Source organism: Alosa pseudoharengus, unplaced genomic scaffold (assembly GCF_046254945.1).
Source record: "Alosa pseudoharengus isolate Yale_2024_CS ecotype anadromous, Long Island Sound unplaced genomic scaffold, YU_APseudo_1.1 YU_APseudo_1.1_scf_1, whole genome shotgun sequence".
NCBI classification, from domain to species: Eukaryota; Metazoa; Chordata; class Actinopteri; order Clupeiformes; family Clupeidae; genus Alosa; species Alosa pseudoharengus.
In genome coordinates, this window is record NW_027468564.1 from 39,511,841 (window position 1) to 39,524,530 (window position 12,690).

Consider the following 12,690-nt stretch of genomic DNA (forward strand, 5'->3'; position numbering starts at 1 on the left):
TTTCATGCGTGACATCCCTAACCGATATAGAGTTATTCTGTTACGTGGAAGAGCCGACTAAATATGTATAAGAAATGACAAATATTATAAGAATAACAAATAATCTTATAGGCTAGAGCTGTCGCCTACTTTCCCCCTTCCTGTTTGGTTTTGGAGAGAGGTCACTATTGGTTTTTATAGTTCACGTCACTATTTGCATGAGCCACGACTAGAAAGACTTGCGATAATATCAAACATGTTTGATATTGTCGTAACGGCAAAACTAGAAAAGGACTGACTCCGACTGACTTAAATCCGCTAAGATTGGCCCCTTACACTTAACGATCTAGTTGACGGGAGCGCGCCGCGATTCCAGTACAACTCCCATGATTTCTGTCCGACTTTGGAAATTTAGTCGCCGACTGTGAAAACAGACCAAAATCGTACAATGTAAGGCCACCTTAAGATAAGGTTAATCAGAATTCTACGATATGCCCGCTCGGCAGAGATAGTAGATAGGTGGCGCATCAGGCCAAAATACAACATGACATGACAAAACACAACATCAACATCAGTTGAGGGCTGCAACTTCACTTTGTAAATGGCAATATACTGGCCGGACTACTGTTGTCAGTGATATAAGTATTTGAAATGAACATGATTTCTTAATGTCTAGTGACATATCAGGGCCATTTTATGATTAATTGAAATACATTTCTAACATATGGTTCCTTTAATTTAGAGTAATTTTAGGACTCCTATTTCTTTTACTTTTTTAGAGTAATTCACAAAGCATTTTAGCCCTAAAAGTAGCACCTAAGTCTGTGACAGCTTAAAAGAACTCGCGAGGACTCCTAACTCACTAAGACCTATTCACAAACCACTTTTTGTGGCATTTCACGTCGCAATGTTTTGAAATGCGTCTACTATGGTCTACAGGAGCTTCCAATCGCGAGGGAACAATTTTGCATTGTAGGCATAACTAAGGGATGCAGTAACACCACCAACAACAAGCAAAACTAGCCTACTCATTGTTAACATGTACATTAAAGCCCGTGTTGCAGGTTAACCACCACCGTTGATTTATGGGTACATAAAGCACTCAAGATATGTATATAATTTTTAAAAATGTCTCCAAATGGTGTTAAATGCCATTTTTTGTCGTTTTTGGTATTAGCATTTTTTTAACGCAATTCGGTGATGACGTAACGTTGGGGGCTACATGATCTGCACTTCATTCATTTCAATGCATTCCAATGGACATCGCGGTTACACTTTCAACATAAAGTTTGTATATTTACACTTCGAATTTCGTCACAGCATTTATATCACAGCTACTCTATGATCTACCAAAGGTAATAACATTGCCTGATATCAATTTAGTATTTTCTTCTGAATTTCGGGAGTTCTTGTTTTGGAGGGTATGTTTTTCATTCATTCCTATGGGAAACGGTCGCGGTTACACTTTCAACAAAGTTTGTATATTTACACTTCAAATTTCATTACAGCATTTATATCACAACTACCCTATGGTCTAACAAAGATAACAATGTCTTCCGGTTTTAGTTTAATGAAATTTTCTGAATTTGAGAAGTCTCGTTGAGGCTACATAATGCGCCTATTCAGTTCAATGCATTAACGTTATGCTTACAACGTTACGACACTTTTTTTGTTTAGCTTAAGTTACTGTCAGTGAACAGCACCGAGTGAAAGTCAACATTTTCTTTATATCTAGTGATATTGATCATGTCGTTAGTTCAGATAAGTAGGCTACCGGGTAAACTTAGTCAGAAGATCTAGAAATATAAAGCATCATGATAGCTATGGGCTAACTTTTCAGTCCCACCTGTGAGCCACCCCTGTTGTTGCAAACTTAGCTGCCGCCGATTAGGCTGGTCGTGTCTTCAGCATGAATATTTTCGATAACTACTCCTCGTGATTGATTGTCATTGACATTGTCAGGGTACAGCTTACCAAAGAGTGAAATAGTAAGGGCAAGTCGCAGTTTGGCAGATGCTTGTGTGGGCTGTGCCGTCCCATGGAAACTGCGGTGGAGAGCTGCTGTAACGCTAGGGAAGCGAGTGCGTTTTGGCCGCTGGTTGAGGAGCTCACCCCGCGACCAGCAGATGTGACATGATCTTACACTATCTATCTAACTGTTTATATATCTATCTAGGCTATATATATCTATTTATCTATAATCTGCGCTATCTACTGCTGAACACTCCCTTACTCGTCTCTATTTACTCCTCTCTCATTACTCTCAAGGGTCTCAAGGTGGGCTTTGGTCTGTAGCCTCCCCAAGGTGACTTAATGCAATGCATTGTGGGGGAAAGAAGAATCACTTCAAACCGCTGTGAAATAGTAGCTGCTTTTTCGTATTATATTCCGTTTTGTGATACCCAACAACATCAAATACAATGAATAACAGTTTAAATGTTTATTACCAACAAGCAAATTGTGCAAATTCGTTGGACATTTTCCAACCCTGCAACACGGCCTTTAAATGTAACGTTTCATTGTGAATCAAATTAAAATGTTCTCCTCTTTGCAAACGTAGGCATAGGCATATGGTGACAGATTAATTTTATAATGTTGCTGCGTGAATCACGGTAAGCGCGAATGAAGTGGCCACTTCTTCTTTTTTTTTTTTTTTTTTTTTTTTTTTTTTTTTTTTTTAAGTATATTGTTTGGCCTTTTTTGCCTTTATTTGGACAGGACAGTGGAGAGTGACAGGAAGCAAGTGGGAGAGAGAGATGGGGTGGGATCGGGAAATGACTGCAGGTCGGATTCGAACCCGGGTCCCCGTGGGCACTCGGACCCGTATATGGCACGGGCGCTGCAGCCTGAGGTGGCCACTTCTTAATGGGACCCACTGTATGGAAGTAGGCTAAGTAAAATAGAGATGTTTCAAATAAGATAAGGTTAATCAGAATTCTACGATATGCCCGCTTGACAACGGCAGAGATAGAACTGCCCTTTGTCCATAGCAACCATCCATTTATAACAACTGGCCTTCATAGCAACCAAAGATCTTAGCTGTGATGCATATGCATGCAATGTGATGCAAAGTATAGAAAGGTGATATAATATACATACAGGTCAAGAAATATAGTGCAATGTAGACAGTAGTATACAGTTGATTTACAGAAGGTGGTTTAAAGTAATATGAAGTATTCCTTTATTATATTCCTTTATTCTGAGATACATCTGATATACATCAATAGGCTCTCAAAACAATCCCAGGCTCTCAAAACAATCCCAAACAGACATAAGGTCTTTATAGAGCAAATCCATATAGATTATTTGTCAAATAAACCAGTAAAACAGAATTAGGGGATGGAATATATAACATATACACACATAACTCATAGCTCTTTTTTTTAAAAAAAATAAATCAGTGAAAAAGTATCCTGACAAACAAGCAGCATTTTAATGCCTTGGTCATATTTCATAATTTAAATTCTTCTGTAGATGTAGGTTACCTGATAGCCCAGTTTGAGAGGCGCAAGACGCGTGACATTATTTATTTTTGCAGCCAATCACTGCTGTCGTTTTATTTTATTGATTTGATCTTAGTCATAGAAGCTAAATTCAAAGGCAGGCCACAGGTAAAATCCAACGAACCGCATTCACCCCGCAAGCCAATAGTTGAATAGCCCTCTCCTAGAGCTTTTGAGATATTGCCACTGCTCCAACACTGAAAGGCACTGTTCGAATGCTTGGATCAAGCCAGGTTCAGCATAGCATATTCCCCTGTCTGCTCACATTGGTGACCGCACCAGGACAAGCACACTTAGCAGTTCCTGCTGGAAATGCAGTCTAGTTAAGACAGTAATTGATACAGTGTCCAACTGTACTGAACTTGTTTGAGGAAAGTTTGAGTGTTGTGAGTGTGGAATGAAGGGGAAAGATCAGAGCAGCACAACACAAGACTGAGGGACTATTACAAGTATTAATTCAAGACCAAACATGAATGTATTAATTCACAACATACACTTACAGAGATACAGTGATTTCAGAGGTAACCAATACTGTATGATAATTAGCTTGGCCTGGCACCCTGGGGGGTTAGGAATTTCCTTTGTGGGGGTAGTATGTGGCAGACCTCTGCAGCTTTGTTCTGAAATCTTGGCCTTGCAACTGCAAAAGGCATTCTTTAGAAAGTTTGGGGGCGCTTTGGTGCAGCAGGCTACAGCGTCCGTCCCATGTATGGGTCCGAGTGCCCACGGGGACCTAGGTTCGAATCCGACCTGCGGTCATTTCCCGATTTCCACCCCATCTCTCTCTCCTACTTACTTCCTGTCACTCTTCACTGTCCTGTCCCAATAAAGGCAAAAAGCCCACAAAATATACTTAAAAAAAAAAAAGAAATTCAAAAGGTTTGGGCAAAAGACACAGACTCTGAAGTAAATTACTGTATCGGTTCACGTAGGCTACTAAACTCAGTTTTGTGTCAAAACAATTTTCTTCTCTCGTCCTTCTTAAGGTATGACCATGGAGGAGAGTGCAGGATTAAACCAGGACACAGAAAATGTGAGTGATTTTTACTTTTCCTGAAAAAGAGCCATATGCATGATTTACATGGAAGCAAGTTGTGTGAGTGAGAGTTTGTGTGTGTGTGTGTGTGTGTGTGACAGAGGTTGTGTGAAAGTGTGTGTGTGTGTGTGTGTGTGTGTGGGTGTGAGATCTACCATCCACACTCTCTCTATCTATATCTCTTTATCTCATGTGAAGCTCTCTCTCTCACACACACACACCACAAAGTCACATTCCATAAATCTCTCTCCCTAAATACACCCCACACACACATGCACACACTAATACAGAAAGTGTGTAAGACAGAAATACTCTCATCACACATACACTCCTCTCCAAACTAATCTCTACCCACTCCCCCTTGGTTACAGAGTGTGATCTGGTGTGAAGCACCCTCACAGCTAAATGAAGTTCCCTTGATTAGTGCGTAGGGTATACCGCCCTCAGCTTTTGGGACAAACTCCCTAGCAGGAACAGGTCATCACAGAACCTACTCACGCGGACCTAACATTTTTGAAACATCCTCCATGACGTGGCACGTTAATTGACACCCTCGACGGTGTTCATTCTATGCTGGAGGGTTTAATGTATAACACTCTACCACCATGATTTCAGATGACCCTTAATATGGCGGACCCCCCATGTGAACGCACAAATGAAGTGCAAGTGGCTAGGGAGAGGGAGAAGTAACTCGTTTTAGAAAGACCCTGTCTAGTTTCAGAAAGGCCCTGTTTCACACACACACACACACACACACACACACACACACACACACACACACACACACACACACACACACAGACACAGACACACACATACACACAAACATTTCTCCAGAACAATCCTTTCCTTAAAGGTTGTATCAGCAATTTCAGGCCCAAAAAAAGCCCAAACATAAATGATCACATTCATCTAATCTTTCCTAAAGATCAGCTACTGTCTGCCCCATAAGCAGGCCGTCAAAAAAACATGTCTCCGAGATCTGTACACAAAAACAATTGCTATCAACAATGGTTGGCAACCCACTCAAAAGCAAAATAAAGTGTTTCAACCAATAACCGACGAGCTGCGCGTTTAGGAGAGATTTCATTGCACGGGAGGGAGGGGGAGGGAGTAGCGAGCTAGCTGTCTGTTTTGTTTGAACATGAACAGAATTGACGTAGCTCCGCTATCGCTGATACAACTTTTAATTAAGACAGTAATTGATACAGTGTCCAACTGTACTGGACTTGTTTGAGGAAAGTTTGAGTGTTTTGAGTATGGAATGAAGGGGAAAGATCAGAGCAGCACAACACAAGACTGAGGGACTAAAAGTAGAAAGAAAAAGTCACTGTGATCCAGTTTCAGACTCTGATGGCAACCTTGGTGAATGTTAAACACTAGGGCTGTAACGATACACCAACCTCACGATTCAGTTTGTATCACAATTTTTGGCCCACGGTTGGATACGAACCTCGATTTTTTTTGGGGGGGGGGGGGCTAGACATTTTACAGACACAGTACACACACACAAACACACACACACACACACACACACACACACACACACATACAGTACACACACACATACAGTACACACACACACACACACAGTACACACACAGATACAGTACACACACACACAGTACACATACACACACACAGTACACATACACACACACACACACACACACACATACAGTACACACACACATACACACTAGGGCTTTGACTCCGAACTTCGTTATTCGAATATAATTTGATTATTTTAAAAATTAAACATATTCGAACAAATTTTAGGGATCTCTTAATATTCGAACCTGTAGCCTATGGAGATAATTTTTTGTAAATGTATTTGGTTGTAAACGTTGTTTTCAATTCAGATTCCGACTTTTTTTCACGCCTGGTGAGGTAAAATCACGAGCTCATTAGCAGGCTATTATTGGTCATCTGGGCTCCTGTAGGTGACGTTAGCATCCTGGCTGGTTCGCGATTAGTGAGCTCCCACATAAACATAATAGACACTTTTATGTTAAAATTAACCTTCCTCTGATTTTAATCACCTCAGTTATCAATCAAAGCAAACAGGGAAAAGAAATGGCAACACAATCATGAAAAACACTCAAATAAATAAATGTGCAGATTAGGGCGGTCAATCGATTAAAATAATTAATCTAATTAATGACATACTCTGTGATTAATTAATCTAAATTAATCGCATATATAATTTTTGCTGTGAAAGTATTTTAAATATTGAAATTCAAATGAATCATTGAATAATCAGCATTAGTGACATTAAAGTTCAAAGACTCTTTTCTTATTATTTTCACTGTTCAAATAATTGCCATAATAATCTATGATATGCCCTAATATGCTGAGGAAATAAATTCAAAATACAAGGCATTTCAGGCCACAGATATAACCTAGGGGACACAATGAAAATAAATTAACACTCCCATCAATGTCAACACTTATTTATTTGCATTGATGTGCGACTACACAGTTTATTATCTCCGGTGATATGCAAATCCTTGCTGCAGACATTGCAGAGGACTTTATTTTCAACACTTTATTTTGTATCAGCACCATCAGGCCGTTTTTTAAAAGTAAATGTTCCAATCAATGATTCAGGCAGCACGTTTTCTTCTCTGTCCTTCATTTTACGGTCTAATTTTTACTGACTAGAACGGCTCGGGGTCAAAGGTCATACGGAATTGATTAATCTGCACTAATGTTTTTAATCAGTTATTTTTTCTCAAATTAATTAATCGAAATTAATCAGTTATTTTGACAGCCCTAGTGCAGATTAGTCTGAATGAAAAGCGGCACTGGTTGAAGCCTACCTAGCAAGTAGCCTACCTTGGTAGGGTCGTTTGAATAATGTAAATCTGACATCAAATTAACTGAAACACTTCAAAATAAACGTTCAAATAAATCCCAGAGTTCGGTTTCGTTAAGGTTGGATTATTTACCTATTTTACATCTGCATTGGATGACTTTTTTTTACAGGAAGGGACCGAAATCCTATTTTTAATCTATTTCCTAACGTTTCGGGCCTACCCGCGCGCGCCCTTTTCCTCCTCTCTCGGGTTTAAAGGGTAACCGTGACTGGTCGTCTATTTTAAGCAAAGGATAAAGCAGAGGTTGGTGTGAAAAGGAAGAGGACTTTTATTTGGTCCAGTAAACAATAGAAAAAAGTAGCCTACAAAAGTGTCACTAAACAATGCAAAAGTACAAATGTCAATAAATGGCAATAATAAAGTGTCGATAATAATAAAATGTCGATAAGGCTAAAGGCTCTTAAATTTACAGCAGAGAGAATCCTTGGGATTGGGAAGTCTTGCGTGTTGTACGCAGTAATTCGTTGATCTTGTCAACACAGTCTTTCATTTCCTTCCTGTCCACACCAGGAAAGTATCGCTTCAGCGTAGCAACCACAAAGCTCTTCACATTTTGAGGTAATGCTCTTTTACCTCGAGAACCATCCCAGTTTGTGGTTTTTGCTCCATGCTCGGTAGTTCTCCGAGATAACGTGTCTGAAGAGCAGGCATCCATATCTACCCACTTGGCCGAAGCTCTGTTGGTGGATTTTAGCATGGTCGTCTGGTCCAACATCACGCAAACTCACGTCTGCCCAAACATGAGGAATTTGGATGCTGTCGTTGAGGGAAGCAGGAAGGGCCAATGGAGACATCTGGCAATCTGACAACTCTGAAGAATCTCGTGCAGGTGTTGAGGCGTGCCTGGGGATTGCTCTCACAGGGGTAGAGTGCAGGGTCTGTAGAACCAACTGCAGTTCTCCTATCCCAGCTCTCATCTCTGCCAGAGACATTTCCCTCTGACTGGTCTCTCTCAGCCTCTGCGCATCTTGTCGGAGGTTTTCTGACTCTGCTTTGCTGGCTGACAGGTCAGCTAGCAGTTGATCTACACGGGCTCGTTCCGATGCAAGCTCAGCTATCCTCCAAATCTCAGCTGTGGCATTTTGGGTAGAGAGCGGAGAAAAACCCCTGAATCCCCTCTTACATAGGACATTTCATGTCTGGGCTTAAGTCTCGAATGTGTTGAGCTCCGAGCAACGTACCTGCCTAGTCCTACCGTGCGTAAAAGCTCAATTTAATTGTAAATGGCTAGTGCGTGGTGTACCATTTTTTTATGAGATAGATAGCTTAACATAGCCTAATGTGAAGTCCCAGTCAGTCATTCTTAAGTTTGATTAGGCCTTAACAAGCCCGCAGTAAGCTACAATGCATGACTATGGTCCAGCTTATAATGACCGCAGCGCAGCGAAGCGGCGGTCATATAGGTTTAGTCAGATTGTTTTTTTTTTTGCATGGCCAAATTTCCGTCAAGGATTCCCAGGACACTGAAAGACCGGGGTACACGAAACTTGGTGGGCATGTAGCTCCACATGGATAGCATGGAACCATCGTTTTTCGTTTTGATCTGTAGCCCCCCCGCTGGACTGGACCCCCCAAAAGGAGGGTAGGGCAGACACAGTTTTCTGTGAATATCTCAAGAACCGTAGGCTTTAGGAGGACCACCTTTTATATTGCATGTTGATCTTAAGGTCATGTCAACCCATTCCACATTTCATGTATAGCGCCACCTAGTTAAAAATGAAAAAGCAAAAAATTATGTATTTTAATCACAATATTTCTGGCTGACATGGTCAAAACTGCACGAAATTGAAAGTGTAGGATCATTGGATAGGATGACACCCTCCGAATGCATGCCATGTTTCATGAACTTTCGTTCATGGGGGGCCATACAATAAAATAATTGATGTGTTCATTTAGTGACCGTACACCAACAGAGTTTTCTGTGAATATCTTGAGAACCGTAGGGCCTAGGATGACCAATTTTTTGCGTATGTTTGCCTCCAGGGGTCATGTTAACCCATTCCATATGCACACATGTGCATAAACAGATACACATGCACACACATACATTCACAGTAATCATACATATGACACATACTCACACAGTAGACATATGTACGCATGCATGCACATGCACACACACAGGCACATACACAGGCACACACACAAGCACATGCACGCACACACAAACACACACACACACATAAACATAAACATGTACACGCACACATGCACACAATTCAAGAATTTCTCAGAATTATGAACAGGCAAGATGGGGGTGGGGTTGTATAAAATGTATTTTACATGTGAAATCTACGAACTAATCATGTTTTGGTACTTGTTGTCTAGCAGATACCAGTGAGAATTGAGTGTGCATAATGCAATTCAGTGAGAGTTAGAATCATATATGCCTTTCAGCGTGACTTATTTTTGTGGAAAAAATGTGCTGGACTGGGCGGCAGTCATATTTTGTACCGCTCTGCGGTACATCTAGTTTTAACCACTGTGTGGGTCTCTTAAAAAATGCATCAAATAAATGAATAAATGTGGTTTTCTGTGCAACATATGCATACTTTGCTAATGTTTCAACCAGCCTGTTGTCCATAGCCGGTCAAGAGAGTGGCGCCGGAACGATTTTAAGGCTATTTTGCATAGGCTACTCAATGGTGCTATTTCACACGCATTATAGCGACCCCCACTCACCGGGGCTAGGTGGAAGGTGTTGATAGCCTAAAGTGGACTAGGGCTGTCAAAATTGCTCAAAATGACGTTTGAATTTTCCCTCTAAAATAAACACATGTATTCGAATATATTAAAATATCTAGGCTATATTTGCGCATTATGTCAATGACGCGCATCACGTCATCTGTTTTTAACTTTTTGAAAACTTTTGAATTAACTGAAAGAAGATAAATTTTTTCCGTTAGTTTTGGAAGTTTATTTTTACGTAGCCTACAATGGCCAGTTCCGACAAAGCCAAAATTACTCCTTTTGAAACAATGAGTGAGCAGGCCGCGCGTATGTATGGTTATATTGCTTGACAGGGGGGGATCCCAAGCAGCTTTCAGCCATAAGGCTACTTTGAGAACATTTCCTAATTCACCCGGCACTGATATTCAAAATGTTGAAAACTATTTCGGCATACAAGCACTTTAATAGTGGAGATAACGTTTTATCCAGAGGTCTTTGCAAGTCAGCATCTCCGACGGTAGTCTACCCTATCAAAAATATACGTTTTCGATGTCCCAAATGGAGAGCCATCTGTGCTTACTTTATTGTTTTTAACGATCTCTATGCTACTCACCAAAACGTAGGCATGGAAACATGATGAAGTATCCAACTGTCATGTTAAATTATTGTGATTACGAGCCACTGGTTTTTAACCCTTTAGCCGCCAGGGTTTAAACAATATAAATTGGATTTTTACATCAAAATTTCAAAAGGCCATGGCTTGCAAGTGGTCAGAGATAAAGTCCTACTGTAAATGCGAAAATCATTGAGTATGACCAGAAGTTTATGAAGGGGGTAAATGTACTCATCTAATTTGCATATTATGACGTCACTGGATTTCAGTAAATACTAGATGTTCAACATATTTGAGCAGTTTTACTTTCTTTTTTTGTGATTTCACCGACATAACAAATGAACAGGAAAATCACATGTCACATGTAAACCAACAATAGTAAACTATTACTATAATCACAAACCCTATGCTACTATACAATAAAGTAGCCTGGTCAAATCAGTTCCATATCGCGGGTGACTTTGAAGTTCTTCAGAGCCCTATTTTTACAACCTCTGCTGTCTATACCACGTCCATTACGGACACTATCATCACTACTGTCACTGGCACCTCCAGCTATGTTGGGCAAAGGGTCGAAATAAGCATGGCATGCTTAGTGGACACTGTCAAAAAAGACGCACCTCCATTCACAGACGTTCCGTGACTATCAGTCAATAGACGATCGATCATATTCTCCAAAAGGCAGATATTCTCCTTCAGAATCAGAATAGGTGAATAACAGACCCAAGACTTCATCACGCGTGAATTTGTTTTTTTAACATTTGGTGTATTTCTGCTTCAATTTGTGCAAAACTAAGGCCTGCATCGCTTCCGCGTTATGGAGGAAATGCACGTCTTCTTCGTGTGTTTCTCGCGTGTTTTCGCAAGCTTCCTGAAAACTTTGAAAAAAAAAGGTTGAGCTTGAATCGAAGCTCTGGGTGTCTGCCAACTAGTGGTCAAGAGTACAAATGAGATTTTACACTGTACTCGTGTCTATCGTCTGTTTTATTCAGTAATGTTCAAATTCCGGACATCTGACGAAATGCAACAGGTTCATATCGTCCTCGCATTCGCAAAATGAGGACATACATTAGACTGCTCAGATAATGACATAGATACAGTTGTTCCAGCGCCGGCGTGAGTGGCAGCCAGCTTAGTAGCTCTGTGTCTTTGTATCTTTTTCTCCGTCTTTGTTTACTTTTAGTTAGCAACTTTTTGGATTACACACTTTGAGGAGTGTTTTTTTATTCTATCCCATGGATATGGATCTATTGCAATGTTCCAGCAGCAGCGAACTTGTTTACACAAGGAATCAGCTGCTCACACTACGACGGAAGGCTGGTTTGGTTCACGATAACATCAATATCCCTGAGGAACTGTGGCGATTCCGGTGCTGCAGAGCGGGAATTAAAGTGAGGACGATGCGACGGGAGACGAAGTGGAGATACAAACCCGCAGTTCCATCGATGGTGATGGGAAACGGGAACTCACTGGCTAACAAGAATGACGAACTGGCTGCCCTGGTAAGAAACCAGAAGTTATACAGAGAGTGTAGTTTGTTATGCTTCATGGAGACGTGGCTAACTAGCTGCATACCCACTACTAACGTTGAGTTGCCCGGCTTCAGCGTAGCTCGTTTGGACAGAGACAATAAACTTTCCGCCAAAAAGAAGGGAGGTGGACTAGTGCTGTACATAAACAACAGATGGTGCAATCCCTTATGAATTTCTTCCAGTTTGTTGACTGCCCAACGAGAAAAAAAACAGGACAATAGACCTCATGTATGTAAACGTGAGGGATGCATACAGAGCCACCCCCCTCCCCCCACTGGGGAAGTCAGACCACAACCTCATTCATCTTCAGCCAATGTACAAGCCAAAAGTGGTTGCCACGGGCACCTTCAGGAAGTGGACCAGAAGCAGACAAGGCTCTGAGAGACTGCTTTGAGTCCACTGACTGGAGTGTGTTACAGAATGGAGAGGACTTAGAGGTCACACACTGCACAACTGACTACCTGAACTTCTGTATGGA

The 12,690-nt window shown here is 41.0% G+C and overlaps 1 protein-coding gene across 4 annotated transcripts in view; it reads left to right on the top strand.

The window, feature by feature from the left end:
* LOC143127676 (NACHT, LRR and PYD domains-containing protein 3-like) overlaps nucleotides 1-12,690 on the top strand; it is an 83,445-nt gene that overhangs the window by 52,550 nt on the left and 18,205 nt on the right. For all 4 annotated transcript variants that reach the window (XM_076289327.1, XM_076289309.1, XM_076289335.1 and 1 more), the window contains one exon: nucleotides 4,469-4,515. In XM_076289327.1, the coding sequence (XP_076145442.1) occupies nucleotides 4,469-4,515 (47 nt within the window). The remainder of the gene's footprint in view (nucleotides 1-4,468; nucleotides 4,516-12,690) is intronic.